General features: G+C 41.6%; 1 protein-coding gene across 1 annotated transcript in view; it reads left to right on the forward strand.

Moving 5' to 3' along the window:
* The window catches only part of DNAH3 (dynein axonemal heavy chain 3), a 244,562-nt gene that overhangs the window by 176,563 nt on the left and 41,360 nt on the right, over nt 1-26,639 (forward strand). Inside the window, exons 44-51 of the mRNA XM_055409629.2 lie at nt 1,029-1,152; nt 1,232-1,388; nt 1,631-1,774; nt 3,030-3,696; nt 4,983-5,148; nt 6,943-7,159; nt 11,632-11,814; nt 23,229-23,427. Of these exons, the coding sequence (XP_055265604.2) occupies nt 1,029-1,152; nt 1,232-1,388; nt 1,631-1,774; nt 3,030-3,696; nt 4,983-5,148; nt 6,943-7,159; nt 11,632-11,814; nt 23,229-23,427 (1,857 nt within the window). The remainder of the gene's footprint in view (nt 1-1,028; nt 1,153-1,231; nt 1,389-1,630; nt 1,775-3,029; nt 3,697-4,982; nt 5,149-6,942; nt 7,160-11,631; nt 11,815-23,228; nt 23,428-26,639) is intronic.

A 26,639-nucleotide genomic window follows, 5' to 3' on the forward strand; every position in this document is an offset into this window, starting at 1 on the left:
GTAAAATATTATTCCAGCATTTTTTTTAAAAAGGTTAGCCTACATATGTCAGTACATATGGGTGATAAAAAAAACATAAAGAAATGCAAGATAATCATTACTTTAAAATCAGGATAGTGGTAAGCTTTGGAGGGAGACAGGGAGAGGGCTATGATTGGGATGGGATATATGGAGGAGCTTCTACGAAGGGCTGGCAAAGTTGTATTTCTTGACATGGATGGTAGATGTAAAGATGTTAACTTTATAATGATTCACTTTATTATTTTGGTGATTTTCTCTATCTGTGCTTTACTTTATACAGTAAAATATTTTTTTAAATGATATGCAGGCAAATCATAGAGACAGAAAATCGATTATTAGTTGTCAAGGGCTGCAAGGAAATGGAAAGTGGTAAAGGTAAAGGATTTCTTTTTGGAGTGATTATCCTGCTATTGATTGTGATAATGGTTGCACAACTAAAATACTAAATATTTATTGAATTGTGTACTTTAAATGGATGAATTTTATAGATATAAAAATATGGGTATCTAATATTAGATACATAGATGCAGAGCTATAAGAATACCAAACGAACAGTGATTAATTTAGGAGGGGAGAGAGAATGAATTTAGTGTGTAGGAGGCAAGGGTTACTTTCTGTAAAAGTATTTCTGAATTATTTATTTTACAAAAATAACATATTGCCATTATCTAGTAACAGTCTTGAGCACTGGGCTAGCACTATTACCAGAACTTCTGCAATCATGGAGATGTTCTATATCTATACTGTGCAATACAACATCCACTAGTCACATGTTTATCCTTGAGAAGTTGATATGTGGTTGATGAGACTGAGGAAATACATTTAATGTTACTTAATTTTAATTAATATGAATTTAAATAGCCACATATGGCTAGAGGTTGCCATGTTGAATAGCACAGCTCTAGAATTTAAATGTAGAGGAAAAACCGTTCTCTATCTTAGGGTTGCTACACCCAGGAGGTAAGTGTGAATGTGTGTGCACATTCATACCTTTGCATGTTTTCCAGGACGATTCACTCGCCATCTGAATATCATTTCCATCAATGCCTTCGAGGATGACATATTAACCAAGATTTTCAGTTCAATTGCTGACTGGCACTTTGGAAAAGGGTTTGATGTGATATTTTTAAGGTAGGAGGTTCCTGTATTATGAGGCCTGGGGTCCTCATTTCTGGCCCTTCCTTAACTGGTCTGCCTTCTTCCTCCCAAGGTATGGAAAGATGATGGTACAAGCAACGATGACAATTTATAAAGCTGCAGTGGAGAATTTCTTGCCAACTCCCTCCAAGTCACACTATGTCTTTAACCTGCGGGATTTCTCCCGGGTGATCCAAGGGGTATTGCTTTGCCCTCACACCCACCTACAGGTCAGTCACTGTCATTTCTGTTATCAAGTTAATTCAGTGATATCCTTGGCTATGTGGGATATATAATGATAATAGTAATAGCTAACTTTTATTAAGCATTTAATCTGTGCTGGGCATTGTGCTAAGTATTTGTAAGCATATCTCATTTAATCCTCAAAACAACCCAGGACTTAGAAACTATTTGAAAACTACTGCCTCAGCCACCACGTGCCATTCATTCAAATAATTGACTGAATTTTCAGGATGTAGAGAAGTTTATCCGGCTTTGGATTCATGAGGTTTACCGGGTCTTCTATGACCGTCTGATTGATCATGAAGATAGACAGGTCTTTTTTAACATGGTAAGGGAAACCACCTCCAATTGCTTCAGGCAGTCTGTGGAAAAGGTAAGCAAGACCCTGTGATCTTTTGACCTCAGAAATTGCCCCAAATATGTGATCATTGCTAGTCTCAGATTTCAGGCTCCCTTCCTAGTAGAGACTTTATTGTTGTTTATTATTCAGTCACTCAGTTGTGTCCAACTGTTTTGCAACCCCATGGACTGTAGCCCACCTGCTCCTCTGTCTATGGGATTTTCCAGGCAAGAATACTGGAATAGGTTGCCATTTTCTTTTCTAGGGGGTCTTCCTGATTTGTTGCATTGGCAGGCAGATTCTTTACCACAAAGCCACCAGGAAATCCCAAATGGAGACTTATAGCTCTGCTTTCTGAATCTCAAGAAACAGTGTATTGAGCTGATTAGTCACTTGATTTGGTGATATACTGTTGTTTTTGTTCAGTCAACAAGTCATGTCCAACTCTTTGCAACCCCATGGACTTCAGCCCGCCAGGCTTCCCTGTCCCAAGTAATATAATACTTGGCCCAATTTCACTTGACTTTCCAGGTAACATATAAGTTTGGATCCATTCAAACTTATCATTTATGAAAAGATGTTTTGTTTGTAGTTAATGTAAAATGTATTTTCAAGGTCAGTTAACTTTTGAGTTAAGAAATAAAAACACCATGAATTTTTATTGCTTGATTGATGCCCTGTGTAAAGCCCAAGGGAAAGATTGTCTTGGTTTCCTATTTGTAAATATTTTCTCTTTTCCATTTTGATATAAGAAAAGTTTAAACCCTATATATTTGCATCATCTAGTTCTACCCCTACTTTTAAGAAGCTATGATTTCTCCATAGAAAAAGTACAAGTGTTTCATATTTCATCCAGAGGCCATGTACAAAAACACTGCTAGTTTCAAATATCAGAAAGAATAAGCATCTAAAACATTTCTACTCTAGGTACAAAGTGGGGAACAGGGGTAAGGCCTGCACCTCTATTTGGTGAAGAAGCAATTTCATTACAAATGATCTCACCTTTTGACCACCTCCTCCTGGGATTTTATAATCTGTCCACCAATGTTTTAATCACTTAGCAAACCTATTGACCCTTGCTTTCACACTCTTTTCTCAATTGTCCTTTCATCATAGTCTTTACAACCATCAAATACACATATTTTGTTTAAAAAAACAAAACTGTTGTGAACCATGACTTTGAAGAATGTGCTCAGAGGAAACAAACGCATCTCCTGTTCCTTCCTTCTAGCTCCCACCACCATGGTAGTTGGAGTGAATGCCTGGCTGAGACTTATCTTTTCCACAGGTCCTCATCCACCTATCACCCACTGGAAAGATAGTTGATGATAATATCCGTAGCCTGTTCTTTGGAGATTTCTTCAAGCCAGAAAGTGACCAAAAGATATATGATGAGATCACTGACTTAAAACAGCTCACAGTGGTCATGGAGTATTACCTGGAAGAGTTCAACAATATCAGCAAGGCCCCCATGTCCTTAGTGATGTTCAGGTTCGCCATTGAGCATATCTCTAGGATCTGCAGGGTCCTGAAGCAGGACAAAGGCCACTTGCTCCTGGTGGGCATTGGGGGCAGTGGGCGGCAAAGTGCCAGCAAACTGTCCACATTCATGAACTCATACGAGCTATACCAGATCGAGATCACAAAGAGCTACTCAGGCAACGATTGGCGAGAGGACCTGAAGAAGATCATGCTCCAGGTTGGTGTGGCCACCAAAAGTACTGTGTTCCTCTTCGCTGATAATCAGATCAAGGATGAGTCATTCGTTGAGGACATCAACATGCTTCTGAACACCGGTGATGTGCCCAACATCTTCCCTGCTGATGAGAAGGCTGATATTGTGGAGAAGATGCAAATGGCAGCCAGGACAGAAGGAGAAAAGATCGCAGTCACTCCTCTTTCTATGTATAACTTCTTCATTGAGAAAGTGAAAAAGAACCTTCACATTGTCCTTGGTAAGAATGAGAAAATTCATTTTGCCGTTTTCCTTGGATGTTTCAGGATTTCCTTGCCTGGTCCTCTTACAATGAATTGATCCAACTAAGGCACCTAACTTGCCCATCGGTCAGTGCCTGGAATGCCTATGCAAACTTCCATTCTCCTGAAAAACTGTTTTAAACCTGTTCCACTCTCTTCAATTCTCTGAATTCTGCTATGAACCCTCTCCTTCCTTTTAGTACATTACCCTGGCAGCCTTACAAAATAACATCTGGAGTTTTTCTCTCTGTGAACATCATCTCCAATCTGTCCAGAAGCTTAGGAGTCATGTTTAATACTTCTCTTCATTACCATGTCCTGTCAATTTTTGCCTTCTTGTGCTCATAACAACCCACTTATCTCTATCTCTGCCACCTTCAAATTAGCTAAGTTGCTGTGAATATCATCTCACCCAGACCTCACCTCTATAGCCTTCTAACTGTTCTCTCTATGTCCACTCTGTCCATTCCAGACATTTATGTTCCACTGAATCAGGATGCTTTCCACTGTCAGGATTTGTTTTTCTTGTATTGCAAATCTGTTCATTGTATATTTACATACACCTACACACACAAATTAAAACACCTGAATTACTTTCTATTCAGACAAAGACCAAATCCCTAACCCATAGTTTTATAAGACCACCTGCCAGACTGTCCCCTGCATCCTCTCCACTGTCATCTCAAACCATGCTTCCCCTTCTTTTTTCAGTCACACTGACTTTCTCACACTTCCACCTATGCATTACGCTTCCTCCTAACAAGTGGCTGGTACACATTGAATCTAAATAAACAATTAACAGAATTTGGAGCATAGAATCCAAAATTTGTGGTTAGATGGAGATGAGGTCAGAAACAAGCTGATAGGGCCCCACAGCAGCCTCCATAAGTAGCTATGTATAGGACACCAATGGTTCCCTGAGGTCTGTGAGTCCGGACAAATGGAGTAAGTGGGTCAAAGGGCTTAAAACACTCTGACTATATGATCCTAAAAATCTAGAATGGATAATATAGGATAATATGAATATTGAAAACTAGGCAGAAGAATATTGTAATAAACGGACTTCCCATCACAAAGTTGCATGAAAATATCCCATGATTCCCCTATGCTTTCCAGGCACTCATTCTATTTCCAATACTCTGGAGTGCCAACAGGAAACATGACTGCTCACTTTTCCCCGTCAGAATCCTTGGAATGACCTGTCTGTCCCTTTTGGCCTCCTTGACTGGGAGAAAGAGAACTAATGAAATCTGCTTTTCATTAGCCATGAGTCCAATTGGGGACGCCTTCCGGAACCGCCTGCGAATGTTCCCTTCTCTAATCAATTGCTGCACAATTGACTGGTTCCAGTCTTGGCCCACAGATGCCCTGGAGTTGGTGGCCAACAAATTTCTAGAAGATGTAGAGCTTGATGACAATATTCGGATACAGTAAGTGCTAGCTGCATTTTAGTACCCCAAACAAATTTTTCAAATGAAAATCAAGATATTGGCTCTATTCTTTTTGCTATTTTAAGATTTATCAATTTATGTATGTTCTGTTCTGTTCAGTCACTAAGTCCTGTGTCTGACTCTTTGTGACCACATGGACTGGTGCATTCTAGACTTCCCTGTCCTTCACTATCTCCCAGAGTGTCCACTGAGCTGGGGATGCTATCTAACCATCTCATCCTCTGCCGCCCCCTTCTCCTTTTGCCTTCAATCTTTCCCAGAATCAAGGTCTTTTCCAATGAGAAATAAATTATAAATACCATTTGGATATTTAATAAAAGACCTTTGCTGAAAAAAGAAGAAAATTTCATTGTTCAGAATTGTTCTAGATATGTACTATTGTCATAGCTATGAGAACCTGGATTTCAATAATCTTAGAGCATGCATTCTCAGCAGGGGAGATATCGCTGCCTAGGGGATGGAAAACTAGTACTTGCGAGGGATTTTGTTGTGAAAAAATATATTTTGTGTGTAAAGCACATATACACAAAATAAAGCACTGAATTTTGTCTAGAGTTAGAGAAAGGATGAGACTGTTGACCATTCTAAGTGTCCTATGAAGGTAAGGGTCATGTCATCTGCCTTGTATAGTTCTATATCCTTAGTACCTAGTACGTAGTAAGTTCGAATACTGCTTATTAAAGGAGTAAATAAAAAATAAAGAAGTAGGTAGTGGTCAGAATGTTCATTGCTTTCAATTCCATTTTAAGATCTTTGAACTTTGTTCTGTAGGCCCAGGAATGCTTAACCTAGGTCTATAGGCTCATGACCAGAACTCAGAGGGTCAGTGAATGTAAGTGGGGGAAAAGTACATCTTCATTTTCATTGACATCTAACTGGCACTTTGCATTTCTTTCAATGATGAACATAGGCAATAAACCCCCATAGGGTTGTGTAGGATCTGTGACTTTGTTACCAGTAGGAATCGCAGTTGTTTTCATAACTCGTTCAGTCATTACAGATGCACCAATATATCATCCCCTTCAAAATGATAGTAGTTTTCAGACCTATTGTCCAATCTTACTATTTAATGCTGTAGTTGGCAAACTATGATCCATGGCTGAGTCCAGTTCACAGCCTTATTTTTGCAAATATGCTTTATTGGAAAACAGCCATGCACACTACAGTGGCAGAGTTGAATAGTTGCTACTTGAGACCATGTGGCTCACAAAGCCTAAAATATTTACTATGTGGTCCTAACCAGAAAAAGTCTGCTGACCCCTGATTTAGCACGTAAATAAAACCCACACACTGCAGGGTGTGTGGGTTTGATCCAGGTCAGGAAACTAAAATCCTACATACCACGAGGTGCAGCCAAACACACACACACACACATACACATTACCATATCATAAATTTGGTGTTTAAAATATTCAGAAAACTCTTTAATGTAATTGGTTTATTTTGTAATTCTATATTATTTTATGCATTAAAATATTATTCTGAAAAGTCCAGAGGCTTCATCAGACTTCCAAAGATTAAGAACTCCTGCTTAAACCCTGGTGATTCACAAATGTGATTAAAGCTAGAAATTGCCTGATCAAAGTTCATCCTAGTAAGAATATATACCTCCCCAATCCTTCCTGAGGCTCTGTTGACACGCTTCAAAGAATTGGGGGTTCTAAATGGCCACTGTGAGTGGCTTTCTCACATCTTTACTTCTGTGAACCAAAGCTGTGCTAGATCTCTCTGGAGCAAGTTAGGCCTGTTTGACCACCTTTGTGTCCTTGACAGGGTCATCTCCATGTGCAAATATTTCCAGGAGAGTGTGAAAAAGCTGTCACTTGATTATTACAACATCCTTCGCAGACACAACTATGTTACCCCCACCTCCTACCTCGAATTGATCCTAACATTCAAGACACTCCTGAATAAGAAGAGGCAAGAGGTTGATATGATGAGGAACCGATATCTGACAGGCCTGCAGAAACTTGAGTTTGCAGCTTCACAGGTAAGCACAGACAAAATAGTACTGGGACAAAGAGGTCTGGGACTAATTGGTTGCGGTGAAGCACTTGTTCAGATGCAGAAGTCAAGAGAGCACAAAAATGAATACAGCATTTGACTGTGTACTTACCTCACTTGCTTGACCTAATCCATTACAATAAAATCCAATAGTATATATAAAATATGAGGCTTCCCTTGTGACTCAGAGGGTATATGGTGGCTCAGTTCATTTCAGTTGAGTTGCTCAGTCGTGTCCAACTCTTTGAGACCCCATAGACTATAGCATGCCAGGCCTCCCTGTCCAACTCCGGGAGTTTACTCAAACTCATGTCCATTAAGTCGGTGATGCCATCCAACCATCTCATACTCTGTCATCTCCTTCCCCTCTCACCTTCAATCTTTCCCAGCATCAGGGTCTTTTCTAAAGAGTTACTTCTTCGCAGAAGGTGGCCAAAGTATTGGAGTTTCAGCTTCAGCATCAGTTCTTCCAGTGAATATTCAGGACTGATTTCCTTTAGGATGGACTGGTTGGATCTCCTTGAAGTCCAAGGGACTCTCAAGAATCTTCTCCAACATCGCAATTCAAAAGCATAAATTTTTTGGCACTATGCTTTCTTTATAGTCCAACTCTCACATCCATACATGACTACTGGAAAAACCATAGCTTTGACTATACGGACCTTTGTTGGCAAAGTAATGTCTCCACTTTTTAATATGCTGTCTAGGTTGGTCATAACTTTTCTTCCAAGGACCAAGCATCTTTTAACTTCATGGCTGCAATCACCATCTGCAGTGATTTTCGAGCCCAAAAAAATAAAGTGTCTCACTGTTTCTGCTGTTTCCCCATCTATTTGCCATGAAGTGATGGGACTACATGCCATGATCTTAGTTTTCTGAATGTTGAATTTTAAGCCAACTTTTTCACTCTCCTGTTTCATCAAGAGGCTCTTTAGTTCTTCTTCACTTTTTGCCCTAAGGGTGGTGTCATCTGCATATCTGAAGTTATTGATATTTCTTCCAGCAATCTTGATTCCAGCTTGTGCTTCATCCAGCTTGTGCTTCATCCAGCCCAGCATTTCTCATGATGTACTCTGCATTTAAGTTAAATAAACTGGGTGACAATATACAGCCTTGACGTACTCCTTTCCCAATTTGCAACCAGTCTGTTTTTCCATGTCCAGTTCTAACTGTTGCTTCCTGGCCTTCCTAACCATTGCTTCCTGACCTGCATACAGGTTTCTCAAGAGGCAGTTAGGTGGTCTGGCATTCCCATCTCTTTCAGAATTTTTCAGGTTTTTTGTGGTCCACATAGTCAAAGGCTTTGGGATAGTCAATAAACAGAAGTAGATGTTTTCTGAAACTCTCTTGCTTTTTTGATGATCCAGCAGATGTTGGCAGTCTGATCTCTGGTTCCTCTGCCTTTTCTAAATCCAGCTGAACATCTGGAAGTTCACGGTTCACATACTGTTGAAGCCTGGCTTGGAGAATTTTGAGCATTACTTTACTAGCGTGTGAAATGTGTGCAGTTGTGTGGTAGTTTGAACATTCTTTGGCATTGCCTTTCTTTGGGATTGGAATGAAAACTGACCTTTTCCAGTCCTGTGGCCACTGCTGAGGTTTCCAATTTTGCTGGCATGCTGAGTGCAGCACTTTCACAGCATCATCTTTTAGGATTTGAAATAGCTCAACTGGAATTCCATCAGCTCCTCTAGCTTTGTTTGTGGTGATGCTTCCTAAGGCCCACTTGACTTCACATTCCAGGATGTCTTGCTCTAGGTAAGTGATCACACCATCATGAATATCTTGGTCGTGAAGATCTTTTTTGTATAGTTCTTCTGTGTATTCTTGCCAGCTCTTCTTAATATCTTTTGCTTCTGTTAGGTCCATACCATTTCTGTCCTTTATTGTGCCCGTCTTTGCATGAACTCTTCCCTTGGTGTATCTAATTTTCTTGAAGAGAGCTCTAGACTTTCCCATTCTATTGTTTTCCTCGTTTTCTTTGCACTGATCGCCGAGGAAGGCTTTCTTATCTCTCTTTGCTGTTCTTTGGAGCTCTGCATTCAGATGCTTATGTCTTTCCTTTGCTCCTTTGCCTTTCGCTTCTCTTCTGGGGTGGCTCAAGTCAGTAAAAAATTCGCCTGCAGTGCAGGAGATGAAGGAGACACAGGTTTCATCCCTTGGTCTGGAAGATCACCTGGAGAAGGGAATGGCAACCCACTCCAGTATTCTTGTCTGGGAAATCCTATGTACAGGGGAGTCATGAGGTTGCAAGAGTTGGACACAACTTACTGACTAAACCACCACCACCATCATATATGAATATATATATATATATATATATATATATAAAGTACAATATTATATTGTATATAAAAATACAGTAGTATATATAAATAGACTGAGTGTTTTGGATCCCTCTTAAATTTTGTGCCCGCTGTAAGTGCCTCACTCACCTCACCCTTGCCCCAGCCCTGCATATTCTCAGTGGTCAACTGGGCAGAATAAGGCAGTGGTGAAGAACAAGGCCTAGGCTCAAATTCCAGCTTTATAGCCTATCAGCTATCGAACCTTGAAGATTCTCTTCTATTAAAAAAAGTGATAGTAAGTCTTCGCTTCATAGGACTATTATGAAGATTAAATGAGCTAACACAAGTGTAATCCTTAGCAAAATGTCTGGCATATGAATTAGTAATTCATTTATGCTTGAGCCGCTTGACAAAACACATATTAAGACATGAATTTTCAGCACCAACAAAGAACTAAGGCAACCAAATGGCTTTCAGTGGCTTGGCCTGGCACTGAATACACAGCAGATCCACCAACACGCAGCACAGGGGTGGGAAAGAACATCCGAAGTGGCCTCTGTTGCTCTCTTCTTTAAGTTGCTGGGTCCAACTCAGTGTCCTTAAGCTTTTAGAGAGATGTTGAAAATTGGAGTCTATCCACATAAGGGTGAGTAAATTGTGTTATTTGAAGAGAAGCAAAATGACCTGAGACAGTCTAGACCAGTGAAGGGAATGATGGTGGCAGTTATCTTTCCTTGAGCCCTCCCACGTGTCTGGTGCTCTATATGAGGAAAGTACAGTTACCATCACATCACACACAAAGAGATCAAGGTCCCAGAGAGGACAGATAACTTGCCCATGATCACACAGCCTCATGAGTAGCTGGTGCAAGGGATGAGGTGAAAACTGAAACTTAGGCCTGAGTGACTCCACAGTCTGTGCTCCTAATCAACCAGCTTGCTATGCTTCCTCTCTCACATGGGCTTTCTGTGGACAGTGGGTTCGAGGTTATGAGGCTTTCTTCAAATAAACATTTGAATTGCCTTTGAAGGCAGAATCAAACCAGTGGGTGAAAACTGCATGGGGGTGGATTCTGTTTGTTAGACTTTTGTTGAGGATTTTTGCATCTATGTTCATCATTGATATTGGCCTGTAGTATATTAACACTTCACAAATTCCATATATATGTGTTATATACTGTATTGGTGTTTCTCTTCTAACTTACAAAGATGCTAATGATGATCCTATATGCAAGGCAGCAAAAGAGACACAGATGTAAAGAATAGACTTTTGGACTAAGTGGGAGAAGACCAGGGTGGGATGACTTGAGAGAATAGCATTGAAACATGTATATTACCATATATAAAATAGATGATTTGTGCAAGTTCAATGCATGAAGCAGGGCACTCAAAGTCAGTGCTCTGGGATAACCCAGAGGGATGGGGTGGGGAGAGATGTGGGAGGGGGCTTCAGAATGGGAGGACACATGTGCACCCGTGGCTGATTCACGTTGATGAATGGCAAAAGTCACCACAATATTGTAAAGTAATTATCCTCCAATTAAAATAAATTAATTAATTAAAATTTTTTTTAATTGCATGAGGGTAAATTCCAGTCCCTTATCAGGAAAATCTAATGTGTTAAGTTGTCTGAAAAATGGTCCAACTCCCCTGAGAGGTGGTGACCTCCCCATCAGTAGAAGTGTTCAAACAGTGGCCAGAAAACTACTAGACAGGAATGTTGTAGAGGGCATCAGACTGTTGGGGGAAAAATATGACCTTTAAAGTTCTGCCCTTCCCAGCTATCTCAGCCATGTATATTCCTTCACAGACTTTAAAAAATGTAGGGGTTTTTCTCCTAACTTACTTATGTCTTTCCCTGCCCCCAATACTAAAGTGTAGTGTAGGCTCAATACAAGAATACCTTTTTTAATATTGTATCTTTATTAAAAAATTTAAGATTACTATTGTATGTCTAGTACCTATCATGGAGCTTGATAATTACAACACATACCATGAACTAAATAATGAAATATTACAAGATCAAAGAGAGAAACTCCAGTACCATTGACATCATTTGTATTTTCTGCATATATTATCAGTTAGAGAATCATTTCAACTTTTGCCAACTGTTCCATTTTTGGCATTTATATAGCTGACCTGGCACCCCACCCATCCTCTCTCCTCGCTAGGTGGCCGTCATGCAAGTAGAACTGACTGCTCTCCAACCCCAACTCATTCAGACCTCTGAGGAGACCGCTAAGATGATGGTGAAAATCGAAGCAGAGACTCGAGAAGCTGATGCCAAGAAACTTCTAGTGCAAGCAGATGAAAAAGAAGCCAATGCTGCTGCTGCCATTGCTCAAGGAATCAAGGTATAACTTGCTGAGAGGAAAGAAAGGGAACCAGCATTTTCAGGGTTCATCTGTTATCTCACTAGAGCCTAACAGAGTCTCACAGAATATACATGGTCATGCCTCTCTTGCAGAGGGAAAAAATGAGACTTGAAAGGTTAGTTTCCCAGCATCACATAGCTAGTAAAGGACACCTGGTTCTCTCCAGGAAGAATTGTTGTTTGACAAATACTCTCCATCTCACTCAAAGTCGTATAAGCTCCAGCAGGATCTAACCCTATCTCATGTTTCTTTCTTCTCATTGACTCTTTGCTGGCCACAATGGCCTCCTAGCTATTCACTAACCAAACACAAGGCGTGTCCCACCTCAGGGCCCTTGCACTGGCTGTTTCCTCTGACTGTCTCCTTCACCTCAGTCATGTTTTTGCTCACATGTGGCTGGTGTAAGGTGTGGAGTAAATATTTGTCAAATGACAGAATGTCGAATCTGCTGCTGCTGCTGCTGCTAAGTTGCTTCAGTCATGTCCAACTCTGTGCAACCCCATAGAACAGCAGCCCACCAGGCTCCCCCGTCCCTGGGATTCTCCAGGCAAGAACACTGGAGTGGGTTGCCATTTCCTTCTCCAGTGTATGAAAGTAAAAAGTGAAAGTGAAGTCGCTTAGTTTTGTCCGACTCTTAGCGACCCCATGGACTGCAGCCCACCAGTCTCCTCCATCCATGGGATTTTCCAGGCAAGAGTACTGGAGTGGGGTGCCATTGCCTTCTCCGAATGTTGAATCTAGAGGACCCCATTTGAAGATAATTTTTGTACCAAAGAAGAAAAGTCCTGGGAAGGGCTTCACCTGTATCCAGATATTAGAAGAAAATCTGATTAATGTTCATGTTATATATTTCTCCAAGCACTTTCAAGTATACAGTTCCATTTGAGTATTACAATGAGTTTGGACTTATAGTAATGACAGCCATCAAGGTCTGGAAGCCAACAACACTGGAGTTCAGTGGTAAACTGACTTTGTACGGCCTGTTGGTAGGATCCAACTCCAAGGCTCATGGCACTTAGCTGAAGATACTTGTCCTTGTGTCCCACATAGCAGTTAGAAAAACTCTTTTGACCATTCTTCAAACAAGAGCTTGAATAAGAATTAGTTTGTGTCTCAATTCTAGATCATGGGGCACTTTTTTCAAAAGAATAGGCCTTTTCTCCAGTGATTCCTGAGATTCACTTGGGTCCAGTTGCTAGTCTCAGAGTTCCACAATGCATGCCCTGGATAAGAGGCATGTTCACTCATAGTCCTACTGGTAGGACTGCCAATGGAACCATGAAAGACCATAAAAGACATTGACCACTGCTCACATAATGTAGCAGGTAGTTTACCATTCTATAACAAGATGATAATAAGAGCTACTACTTACCAGCACCATTATGGTGTATTCGAAAGTGAAGTGAATGTTGTTCAGTCATGTCCGACTCTTCATGACCCCATGGACTGTACAGTCCAGAATTCTCCAGGCCAGAATACTGGAGTGGGTAGCCTTTCCCTTCTCCAGGGGATCTTCCCAACCCAGGGATCAAACCCAGATCTCCCGCATTACAGGCAGATTCTTTACCAGCTGAGCCACAAGGGAAGCCCAAGAACACTGGAATGGGTAGCCTATCTCTTCTCCAGCAGATCTTCCCGACTCAGGAATCGAACTGGGGTCTCCTGCATTGCAAGTGGATTTTTCACCAGCTGAACTACCAGGGAAGCCCATGGTGTATTTAGTATTCCTTTATTTAACAAATATTTATTGAACACTTACTTTTTGCTGGCACTTTTCTAGGCAGTGGGGAAATGGGAGTGAATAAGAGAGTTTCTTCTCTCTTCTCTTCTCTACTTGATTTACATTAACTTTCATCATTCTAAGAGCCCTGCAAGGCAAATGGTATCATTCCTAGTTTACAAATGAGAAAATCATGGTACAAGAACTAAAATGATTTGCCTAAGATCACACAGTAACAATGTGATTGAATCGGGATTAAAATCTACAGCTCTCTGATTCCAAAGCCCTTGCATATGAACATTATTCCAGGAGTTACAAAAATTAGCAGCTGGGCAATGTAATATGTTATGACACATACAGTATTTCTTTTAATTTGAATAATTATCAACTTTTAAAAGTCAAAAGATTTCAAGTAAAAATTCTAAAATTTCAGCTTTCCTTGTAAAAAAAATCGGGCTCTTGGGTAACATTGGACCTGCATTCCTGGGTTGCATCCATTGGCAGCATTAAATAGATGCTGTCCTTTGTGTGTTCCAGCTCATCAAAGTCCCAGTTAGCTTACCTGCCACACTCATATCACTGGCCTGGCCCCTGTGCTGAGAGCTTAGTCTCTCAGTCATGTCCGACTCTTTTCAACCCCGGGGACTGTAGCCCACCAGGCTCCTCTGTCCATGGGGATTCTCCAGGCAAGAATACTGGAGTGGGTTGCCATGTCCTCCTTCAGGGGATCTTCCCAACCCAGGGATCGAACCCAGGTCTCCTACATTGCAGATGAATTCTTTACTGTCAAGCCACCAGAGAAGCCCGGTGGCTGGCCCCTAAAGCATGTGAATTTGCAACTCTTCCATGGTTCTGTACTAGAATCAGGCATGTCAGGGCTCAACTTTGCTCTGTCCATTCCTAACCAGCTTCCTAACCTATAAAATAGAGATACTGAGAGAAAAACAAAAGCTTATGGCATGTGTCCAGCATGCAATCAGAGCTTAATAGTCCATGTTAACTATCCTCCAAAATTGTCATTCTTTACCCTGTACCACGTGGACTTGCCTGTTTTATGAAGACCAGTCTCTCACCATGTGCAAGTATTCTCACATATAGGGTTCTGTTGTACAATGTCAAGGGGAAAACAGTGACTTTCTTGAACAAGAGGGAGGCAAGAGGTGACATCAGGTTTATAAGGAGATGGCCCATCACACCAATTCCTGGGCAATAAACTGCCACCTATGGTTTTGGTGTGAAGGGTGAGGTCTAATGCTCTGCCATCCCATCCCCAAGTACTGGTAGCAACATCCTGGAGGTGAGTCAGGAAGTGGAAGAAACTATCCAAGAAGAAAACCTGTGCTTGCTCTAAGGCTTTTTTTGTAAGGACCAGAAACCCCTCCTGAACCTCTCATGGCTACAGTCCTTTTCCACACAAGGATGGCTGATTTTCTTTAAACTCTTCACACCCCTAGAAATGAGAGAACATGGGAGAGCACCCAGTGTAGTACTTAATGAAGTTCAGAGGTTCTGCAATGGAATGGGATTCATACTAGGAGGATCAGGAGATTGGCAAGAAAAGAGTCAGTGCTCACACTTTGCTCCCAAGTAAAATGGTCTGCTTAAATTGGTCGATTCTTTTTAAGCTAATGTGTCATTTCTTTCCCCCATATTGAGAATAATAAATAATGCCAGAAGTACTGCAGAGTTGATTACATTTTGTCAGTAAAGACTGTGATTCACAAGCCTCGAACAGCCCTGCTACTCTGTGCTCTGCTAAGCTACAGGGGTCATTTTTAATTATAATTTCTTATCATGGAAGCAAATGATGTAACAGTAATAACACATACAAAATGACTTTTAGGAGCTCAGCTTTAACACTTTTCCACTCTTCCAGGCTTTTCTCTAGTTCCTGTCTATACACGTGGATAGGTTTATTATTGCAACCATAGCATAATTGTGACTTGTTTTATGGTTTTGTTTCCTTAACAGCTTATCACAAAAGTTTTTCCAAAATGTCATATAATCATTTTAATGACCATTTTAAGTAGGTGCTTCACCTATCAAGTAGCCATTCCCCTATTGGGCATTGAAGTCTATTATTTCCTGCCTTGTTCTCAGTGTTTCCAGAGTATCAGCTTGAGTCTCTCAGCAGAGCTGTGTGCCAGAATCACCTTTGGAGTTTTAAAAATGCAGATGCCCAGACCCCCCTACCCCCACACCAAACTGAATGAATCAGAACCTCTGGTTGTGGAACTTGATGATGTGGGTGCTCTAAATGCTCCTCAGTGACTCTGATGCAGTCAAGGTTGAGAATCACTGTTAGAGATAATGTTACAACTAGAGGCCTTTTGCACCTTCATGGATCACAGTCTTGTCATGGCAAAGGAGCTTGCTGTGTAAAGCAATGAAGCTATGAGCCGTGCTATGCAAGACAGACAGGTCATACATAGTGAAGAGTTCTGACAAAACATAGGCCACTGGAGGAGGAAATGGCAAATCACTCGTATTCCTGCCAAGAAAACCTCATGAACAGTATGAAAAGGCAACAAGATATGACGCCAGAAGATGAGCCCCCCAGGTCGGAATGTGTCCAATATGCCACTGGGAAAGAGCAGGGAAATAGCTTCAGGAGGAAAGAAGATGCTGGGCCAAAGCAGAAATGACACTCAGTTGTGGATGTGTCTGGTGGTGAAAGTTAAGTCCAATGCTGTAAAGAACAATATTGCTTAGAAACCTGAAATGTTAGAATGAAGGTAAATTGGACACGGTCAAGCAGGAGATGGCAAAAGTGAACATCGACATTTGTCAATTAAACATTAGTTGACATTAGTCAACTAAAATGGACTGGAATGGGTGAATTTAATTGAGGTAACCATTATATCAACTACTGTGGGCAAGAATCCCTTAGAAGAAATGAAGTAACCCTCACAGTCAACAAGAGTCCAAAAGGCAGTACTTGAGTATATTCTCAAAAAAGACAGAATGATCTCAGTTTATTTCCAAGGCAAATCATTTAGCATCACAATAATCCAAGTCTATGCCCCAATCATTAATGCTAAAGAAACTGAAGTCAAATGGTTCTATGAAGACCTACAAGCCTTCTAGTTCAGTTCAGTCACTCAGTCGTGTCTGACTCTTTGCGACCCTATGAACTGCAGCAAGCAGGCCTCCCTGTCTATCACCAACTCCTGGAGTTTACCCAAACTCATGTCCATTGAGTCGGTGATGCCATCCAACCATCTCATCCTCTGTTGTCCCCTTCTCCTCCTGCCCTCAATCTTCCCCAGCATCAGGGCCTTTTCAAATAAGTCAGCTCTTCACATCAGGTGGCCAAAGTATTGCAGTTTCAGCTTCAACATCAGTCCTTCCAATGAACACCCAGGACTGATCTCCTTTAGGATGGACTGGTTGGATCTCCTTGCAATCCAAGGGACTCTCAAGAGTCTTCTCCAACCCCACAGTTCAAAAGCATCAATTCTTTGGCACTCAGCTTTCTTTATAGTCCAACCCTCACATCCATATATGACTACTGGAAAAACCATAGCCTTGACTAGATGGACCTTTGTTGGCAAAGTAATGTCTCTGCTTTTAATATGGTGTCCAGCTTGGTCATAACTTTCCTTCCAAGGAGTAAGTGTCTTTTAATTTCATGGCTGCAATCACCATCTGCAGTGATTTGGAAGCCCAAAAAAATAAAGTCAGCCTCTGTTTCCACTCTTTCCCCATCTATTTGCCGTGAAGTTATGGGACCAGATGCCACGATCTTAGTTTTCTGAATGTTGAGCTTTAAGCCAACTTTTTCACTCTCCTCTTTCCCTTTCATCAAGAGGCTCTTTAGTTTTTCTTCTCTTTCTGCCATAAGGGTGGTGTCATCTGCATATCTGAGGTTATTGATATTTCTCCTGGCAGTTTTGATTCCAACTTGTGCTTCTTCCAGCCCAGCATTTCTCATGATGTATACTGCATATAAGTTAAATAAGCAGGGTGACAATATACAGCCTTGATGTACTCCTTTTCCTATTTGGAACCAGTCTGTTGTTCCATGTCCAGTTCTAACTGTTGCTTCCTGACTTGCATACAGGTTTCTCAAGAGGCAGGTCCGGTGGTCTGGTATTCCCATCTCTTGAAGAATTTCCCACAGTTTATTGTGATGCACACAGTCTACAAGACCTTCTATAACCAACACCAAAAGCATATCCTTTTCATCACAGAGGATTGAAATGCAAAAGTAGGAAGTCAAGAGATACTGGAATAACAGACAACTTTGGTTTTGGAGTACAAAATGAAGCAGGGCAAATGCTAGCAGTTTTGCCAAGAGAACACATTGGTCATAGCAAACATCTTCTCCCAACAACACAAGAGACAACTGTATACGTGGACATCACCTGACGGTCAATACCAAAATCAGCTTGATTATATTTTTGCAGCTGAAGATGGAAAAGCTTTATACAGTCAGCAAAAAGAAGACCTGGAGCTAACTGTGGCTTAGATCACAAGCTCCTTATTGCAAATTCAGCCTTAAATTGAGGAAAGTAGGGAAAACCATTAGGGCATTCAGGTATGACCTAAATCAAATCCCTTATGATTATACAGTGAAGGTGACAAATAGATTCAAGGAATTAGATCTGGTAGACAGAGTGCCTGAAGAACTATGGACAGAGGTTCATAACATTGTACTGAAGGCAGTGACAAAAATCATTCCAAAGAAAAAGAAATGCTAGAAAGCAAAGTGATTGTCTGAGATCTGAGATGCTGTAAAAATAGCTGAGGAAAGAAGAGAAGTGAAAGGCAAGGGAGAAGGGGAAAGATGTACACAACTGAATGCAGAGTTCCAGAGAATAGCAAGGAGAGATAAGAAGACCTTCAGAAATGAACAATGCAAAGAAATGGAGGAAAACAATTGAATGGAAAAGACTAGAGATCTCTTCAAGAAAATTGTAGATAGCAGGGGAATATATCTTGCAAGGATCGGCATGATAAAGGACAGAAACACTAAGGAGCTAACAGAAAGAAAAGAGATTAAGAAGAAGTGACAAGAATACACAGAAGAACTATTTTTTAAAAAAAAGTCTTAATGACCTGGAAAACCATGACAGTGTGGAAACTCACTGAGAGCTAGACATCCTGGAGTGTGAAGTCAAGTGGGCCTTAGGAAGCATTACTACAAGCAAAGCTAATGGAGATGATGGAATTCCAGCTGCACTATTTCAAACCTTAAAAGATGATGCTGTAAAATGTGGCCATCAATATGTCAGCAAATTTGGAAAGCTCAACAGTGGCCACAGAACAGGAAAAGGTCAGTTTTTATTCTAATCCCAAAGAAGGGGAATGCCAAAAAATGTTCAAACTACCATTACAGTTGTGCTCATTTCACATACTAGTAAGCTTATACTCAAAATCCTTTAAGCTATGTTTCAGCAGTATGTGAACTGAGAACTTCCAGAGGTACAAGCTGGGTTTAGAAAAGGCAGAGGAACCAGAGATCAAATTGCCAACATCCATTGGACCACAAAGAAAGCAAGGGAATTCCAGAAAAACATCTGCTTCTGCTTCATTGACTACACTAAAGCCTTTGTGTGGATCACAAAAAACTGTGGAAAATTCTTAGAGATGGGAATACCAGGCCACCTTATCTGTCTCTTGAGAAACCTGTATGCAGGTCAAGAACCAACAGTTAAAACTTTACATGGAACAACAGACTGGTTCAAAATTGGGAAAGGAGTATGTAAAGGCTATATATTGTCATCTTGCTTATTTAACCTTAATGCAGTTGTTGTTGTTCAGTCACTAAGTCGTATCCAACTCTTTCCAACCCCGTGGACTGCAGCATGCCAAGCTTCACTGTTCTTCCCTATCTTCTGGAGTTTGCTCAAACTCACGTCCATTGAGTCGGTGATGCCATCCAACCATCTCATCCTCTGTCATCCACTTCTCCTTCTGCCCTCAGTCTTTCCCAGCATCAGGATCTTTTCCAATGAATTGGCTCTTCACATCAGGTGGCCAAAGTATTGGAGCTTCAGCTTCAGCATCAGTCCTTCCAACCATATTGAGGATTGATTTCCTTTAGGATTAACTGGTTTGATACTGGAGTGGGATGCCATTCCCTTCTACAGGGGATCTTCATGACCCAAGGATGGAACCTGGGTCTCCCGCATTACAAGCAGATTCTTTACCATCTGAGCCACCAGGGAAGCCTAATTGGCTATTCTGCTATGCTGCTGCTAAGTCACTTCAGTTGTGTCCGACTCTGTGTGACCCCATACATCAATACAAAATAAAACGTTTAAAGTTAAAAAAAAAATGCTGGCTTTAAACTCAAACAAAAAACTAAGATCATGGCATCTGGTCCAATTACTTCATGGCAAATAGAAAGGGGAAAAGGGGAAGCAGTGACAGATTTTATTTGGGGGGTCCTAAAATCAGGTTTAGCTATGTTGGCTCTGGTTTGGAATGCCAAGCATATTTCCACAGAGGTTAAAGCAGTTTACACTGTTACCAGCAATGCTTGACAGTTCCATTCATTTCACATCCACATAAACAATTTCCACTGTCAGTCTTTTTAACTTTAGCCAATCTAGTAGCTGTGTCGTAGTGTCTTCTGCTTTTCATTTGTAGTTCGCAAAGAGTCGGACACGACTGAGCGACTGAACTGAACTGAACTGAATGCTAATGATACTGAGTATTATTTTTTATATTTACTGAGCATTTGTATATCCTCAGAAGAAACACCCACTCATATTGTTTTCCCACATTTTTATTTGTGTTTTACTTATTGATTTATTAAAGCTTTTATTTTTTTAAAACACAAACATCTTGTCCCTGTCTGGTTTGCATTTTCACTCTCTTAATGACATCTTATGACCAGAAGTCCTAGTATGTCTCTTTACAAGTAAATATTACAGTGAAATGCAAATGCCTTAAGCATACAGGTCAGTCAGTTTTTATGAATATATGCTCTTGTTTAATTGCTTCAATTACGAGAACGTTTCCATCATCCCAGAAAGTTTTCTTGTGCCTCCTTGCAATCCATTCCTACCACACATAGGTTACCATTGTTCTGATTTCTATCACTACGGAGAAGGCAATGGCAAGCCACTCCAGTACTCTTGCCTAGAAAATCCCATGGATGGAGGAGCCTGGTAGGCTGCAGTCCGTGGGGTCACTATAGGTCGGACACGACTGAGTGGCTTCACTTTCACTTTTCACTTTTACACACTGGAGAAGGAAATGGCAACCCACTCCAGTGTTCTTGCCTGGAGAATCCCAGGAACAGGGAAGACTGGTGGGCTTCCGTCTATGGGGTCACACAGAGTCAGACACGACTAAAGTGACTTAGCAGCAAAATCACTGCAGACAATGGCTGCAGCCATGAAATTGAAAGATGCTTGCTCCTCGGAAGGAAAGCTATGCCAAACATACATAGCATATTATAAAGTAGAGACATCACTTTGCCAACAAAGGTCCATGTAGTCGAAGCTATGACTTTTCCAGTAGTCATGTATGGATGTGAGAGTTGGACCATAAAGAAGACTGAGTACCGAAAAACTGATGCTTTTGAACTGTGGTGCTGGAGAAGACTCTTGAGAACCCCTTGGACAGCGGGGAGATCAAACGAGTCAATCGTAAAGGAAATCAACCCTGAATATTCATTGGAAGGACTGATGCTGAAGCTGAAGCTCCAATACTTTGACCACCTGATGTGAAGAGCCGACTCATTTGAAAAGACCCTGATGCTGGGAAAGATTGAATGCAAAAGGACAAGGGGACAGCAGAGGTTGAGATGGTTGGACAGCATCCTCGATTCTACGGGCATGAATTTGAGCAAACTCCAGAACATAGTGAAATACGGGGGAACCTGGCATGCTGCAGTTCACGGGGTTGCAAAGAGTTGAACACAACTTAGTGACTGAACAACGAAAGAGGCCTTTTGAGTCATTTGATGAACAACCTTGTTGGAACCCAGGCCTTACCCCTTAGGAAAGAAGCAGAGCCATCACAACATTGGAAGGCATAATGTTGACAGTGGGCCTTATAGAAGGCTGAGTGCCAAAGAGTTGATGTTTCAAGTTGTAGTGCTGGAGAAGACTCCTGAAAGTCCCTTCAACAGCAAGAAGGGCAAACCAAGGAAATCAACCCTGAATCTTCATTGTAAGAACTAATGCTGAAGCTGAAGCTCCAATACACACATAAGTGTAAGAAAGTAGAACCTCCTTTATTTTGTTTGCTTATCAAAATAAACCTGCAGGACATAGATTTTGACACACGCTGCTTTTGACATTCTCCTGTGAAATTTCACTTCAATCATGACTGTGTTATCACTCCCTGGGCTGGGAGACTATCAGAAAATTCACTGAGTGGGTAGCCAGGGGCCCAAAATTGGAACTTGGCTCAGTGACTAACCAGTTTTATGGCCTTGGTTAACTAATTTTTTCTCCCAAGACTTCATTGTTTTGTTGTATTGTTGTTGTTGTTGTTGAAGGAAAAGGATTGGACTGCTAAATACAGTTGTATTTACCCTACCCCATCCCTGCCTCTGGCCCCACAGATACCAAAATGCTCAGATGCTCAAGCCCCCTGCCTTCTGGATCTGTGGTCCCAAATCCACAGTTACAGAGGGCCAACTGTAATCTATACAGAATTTTATAATGTTGAGATTTCCTTTTTTTAAAAAAATTGAGATATAATTCACATACCACTAGTAGTCACCTTTTAATATCATGCAATTCAGAGGGTTTTTTTTAGCATATTCACAAAGTTATACAGTCATAACCACTATGTAATTCTAGAACATCTTCATCACCCAAAAAAGAAACCTATATCCATTAGTAGTCACTAGCCATTTCTTCTACCCAGCCCTTGTCAACCACTAACCTACTTTCTGCCTATATGAATTTTCCTTTTATGCACACTTTATGTAAATGGAATCATATAGCAGGTGCCATTTTGTGTCTGTCTGTCTGGTTTCACTTAGCATAATGTTCTCAAGTTTTGTCCATGTTGTTGCATGAATCATTACTTCATTTCTTTTCATGGCTGAATAATATTCCATTGTATTAGGTTTGTTTTTAAACAAAGAAATAATGAACAAAACATATACAGTTCTCTTTTTCCCAGGACTCACTACCCAGCTCTAGGCTTTATCCCCATTCCTCATCTTTAAACTCTGGCCTTAAACGTCACCCTGTCCCCAGGTTCACCCCTATCCCATCTCTGAGCTACAGCGCGTCCTAGACTGTCACCCTATCTCTGACATTCTCCCACCCCTCATGCCTTATTCCTCCCCAAGCTTGCCATCACCCCCTTCCCATCTGTCACTCACAGGTAGGCTTCATTTTTTACTTCCTCTCTCAACCCATCGTTGATCAGTTGGTATGAAGTCACTCAGGGCGTATACCCCTTGGGAATTAGTTTAAAACCAAAAGCTTGATTTTGTAAAAGATTATAGACCAGGTAAATGCTCAAATGTCCAAGGCATGCAAACCACAGCTCCCAAATGCATGCATGCGTCCCTGCTGCCTTTCAGAGCCACCCTTGCATGTAAACCTCCAGGAGAAGACCCTGTCCTGGAAGGACACTGGGGCAGGAAGCACCTCTTCCCACTTCTGCTGCTTCTTTCAGGGGCAGAACTTGCTTCACGCTCATTGTACCGGGCACCAGGCACTCACCCCCTCTGGCCCTGTGCTGCCTACAGAACGAATGTGAAGGGGACCTGGCAGAGGCGATGCCGGCGCTTGAGGCTGCACTCGCTGCACTGGACACTCTGAACCCAGCAGATGTCTCACTGGTGAAGTCGATGCAGAACCCACCTGGGCCTGTCAAGCTGGTCATGGAGAGCATCTGTGTGATGAAAGGGCTGAGACCAGAGAGGAAGCCAGACCCCAGTGGCAGCGGTAAACCCTCCCAGCACCCGCCCCAACCCAGAGGCGTGCACGGGCTGCCCTCTCCTGACAGGAAGGGTGCCAGCTTCCCCACTCATCCTGCCCCAGGCCTGCAGGCCGTATCATGTTCACTTTTCACTTTCACACATTGGAGAAGGAAATGGCAACCCACTCCAGTGTTCTTGCCTGGAGAATCCCAGGGACGGGGGAGCCTGGTGGGCTGCCGTCTATGGGGTCACACAGAGTCGGACACGACTGAAGTGACTTAGCAGCAGCAGCAGCAGGGGAAATAAGATAGGCCCCAGAATGTGTATGTCTCCTCTCAGTCAGGAAGGAAAACGCAGATATCTTTAGGTGAAGCCAAACTCAGTCAAGGCCCCTGCCTACAAATTGTTGCAAAAATGAAGGTCATGCAGACAAGAGGACTGATAGGAAGCAAGTACACGTGGTATGTGGGTGAGAGGGAGGGAGAGAAACAAAAAGAGCTAGAGAGAGAAGTTAGATAAAGGAGAAACTCAGAAAGAGAGAGAGAGACATTGAAAGAGATAGCCAGAGGGAAAAGGAGATGGAGACAGAGGCGGAGACGTGGAAGAAAGATCGTGAGACCGAGGAAGAAACAGAGAACTGGACACCTAGATACACGCACGTTGGTATGAACAGATCATAAACAGAGAGAGAGGTCGGGATGAAAAGAAATCTGCAGGAAGAAAGACAGACACAGGGAGGGGTGAGGGGGGACTGAGAGACTCCTACAGTGTCATATACAGATGACAGAGGAAGATATCGGCAAGAGAGAAAATAAGCAGAAATAAGCTAAGACACAGAAAAGCTGAAAGTGACCAATGGAGACTGAGCAGAGACACCCCCCCGCCCCCCGGCCAGAGATACAGAGACATACAAAAATAGCGAGTGGGAAGAAAATAGACCAGGGAGAAGAGAAAGAGAGGCAGGGAAGCAAAGACGCACACAGAGAATGGTGGTAGGAGGTGAGGTGGAGCGCGAGCTGCTGGCGAAGGATAAGAGGAAGAAAGATAGGGATAAAGGAGGCAGAGTGAAACTGACAGGCTTGAGGAAGACCAGGATACAGAAACTCAGAAGATGGGAGAAAAGGAATAGGGGAGAGAGAGACGAACGTTTGTATAATAGAGCCTCGAAGCATGAATAAGTGAAAACTCATTTTTCAAATTTAAATTAGATGTAGAATCTTGCACTAAAATCAGTGTCTTAAAACTGAACAAGGACTTGAAACACCATCTCCTGTGATATTTCTTGCCTTTTGAATCCTTGTATCCTTCAGACAGTCCTGCTATCCCACCATTGCTTCTGAAACGTTAGAAATTCCTGATCCCTCCTTTGGGAGACTCTGACTTCTGCTTCCCAGTGAGTAGCATTCGCTCTTCCTTGGCTGGTTTCAGGACAAAAACCACATGAAGAAATGCAGAGGTGATCAGAAACGGACAAATAGGGAGAGGATGTTACAGGAGACTCCTCTAGGGAAGCATCTGAGGCATAATAAGTTTGTCTGAGTAAAGATGAGCTAGCCAGTGCTTTTCCACTCTGGCTGTACGCTGGTATACCCGGAAACTCAAAGAATGCTAAAGCCCCTGTCCCCGCTCCTAGAGATTCTTATTCCTTTAGCCTATGGTGTGGCCTGAGCATTAGTATTTTTCTTAAAGCTCCCAGGTGATTCTAAGGTACAGCCAAGATTGAGAACTACTGAAATATACAAAGCAGGGTCAGGTCTCAAAAATCAGTTCTCTTCTTCGATCATTGATGTTGGCCACAGGATACATCATCCACCTTTCTTATTTTAAAACTGAAGTGAATTTTGTGTATTATTCACAAAATAGCTCATAGAGTCTAGCCAGTATATTGGGATGGAGCAAATGCACAAATAAATTAATTTTGTACTTAGTCTCTCAGTTGTGTCTAACTCTTTGAGACCCCTAACTGTAGCCTGCCAGGCTCCTTTGTCCATGGGGATTTTCCAGACAAGAATACTGGAGTGGGTTGCCATGTCCTCCTCCAGGGGATCTTCCCAACCCAGGTCTCCTGCATTGCAGGCGGATTCTTTACTGTCTGAGCCACCAGGGAAGCCCAAACTAGTTTTGAATACCTTAAATTTAAATAAAGCAGATCATTTCCTAGGATGCAAACAAAAACTTTCATTGGAAGTATTTGTTTGGTGTCTAATCTTGCTTTAGAAATAGGACATATTTGACCTGTTGTATCTAATACAATATCTCAAGTAAAACTCTTTTTTTCTTTAACTTTTTATTTTGTAGTGGGGTTTAGCTGATCAATATTGTGATAGTTTCAGGTGAACAGTAAAGTGACTAAGCCATGCATATACATGTATCCTTTGTACCCCAAGCTCCTCTCCCATCCAGACTGCCACATAACATTGAGCAGATATTTTTTGATGAGTGGAGCTTGGCAAGCGTTTATCATCAAAAAGAGTGAATCTTTTTTAACACATTGACAAAAGGAGCACTTCCTGGGAAAGTGCTGATGGGATCAGGGCTCAGTCATTTCTTAGTCATCATGAGCCGGTGCTAAGGTGAACAAAGGCCCTGTTTCGTTTCAGGGCAGGCTGAGGACAGCCCTCTGTCTGGTTGCAAGTCTGCAAGTTGCTTCCCCCACCCTCACTCTTTCTCTGGAGACACTCAATCACTCACTCACTCACTAGAAGGACTGATTCATCCCAGGGATGACAAAACATGCTCTATAAGACCCACCTCCCATATTTGGAAAAGAATATTCAAAATATTAATACATGCTTATAGATCCGGTTGCCATCTTTGTGTATGACTGGGGGAAAGGGCAACATTCATTAAATTCATGTTAAAAACTGATAATCAAGCACTGTGCCAGATTGTAATAAACACAGAAGGAGCAAACAATTTTTTAAATGTATAACTGATTTACTATAATAGTTTTAAATGTATAACTAGTGACTCAAGATTATTATAGATTATAGATTAGGTTATAGATTATTATAGGTTATCTAGATTATAGATATAAACTATATAAAGTTATTATAAAATACTGACTATATTCCCTATGTTGTGCAATATATTCTTTAGCTTACTTACTTTCATCATAGCAGTTTGTAGTGCATAATCCCCTACCTTTATATTGCTCCTCTCCCTTCCATCTCCCCACTGGTAACCACTACTTTGTTCTCTATGTCTGTGAGTCTGTTTCTGTTTTGTTATATTCAT

Source organism: Moschus berezovskii, chromosome 27 (assembly GCF_049115385.1).
Source record: "Moschus berezovskii isolate FMDL1 chromosome 27, NW_MosBer_1.0, whole genome shotgun sequence".
Lineage (NCBI taxonomy): Eukaryota > Metazoa > Chordata > Mammalia > Artiodactyla > Moschidae > Moschus > Moschus berezovskii.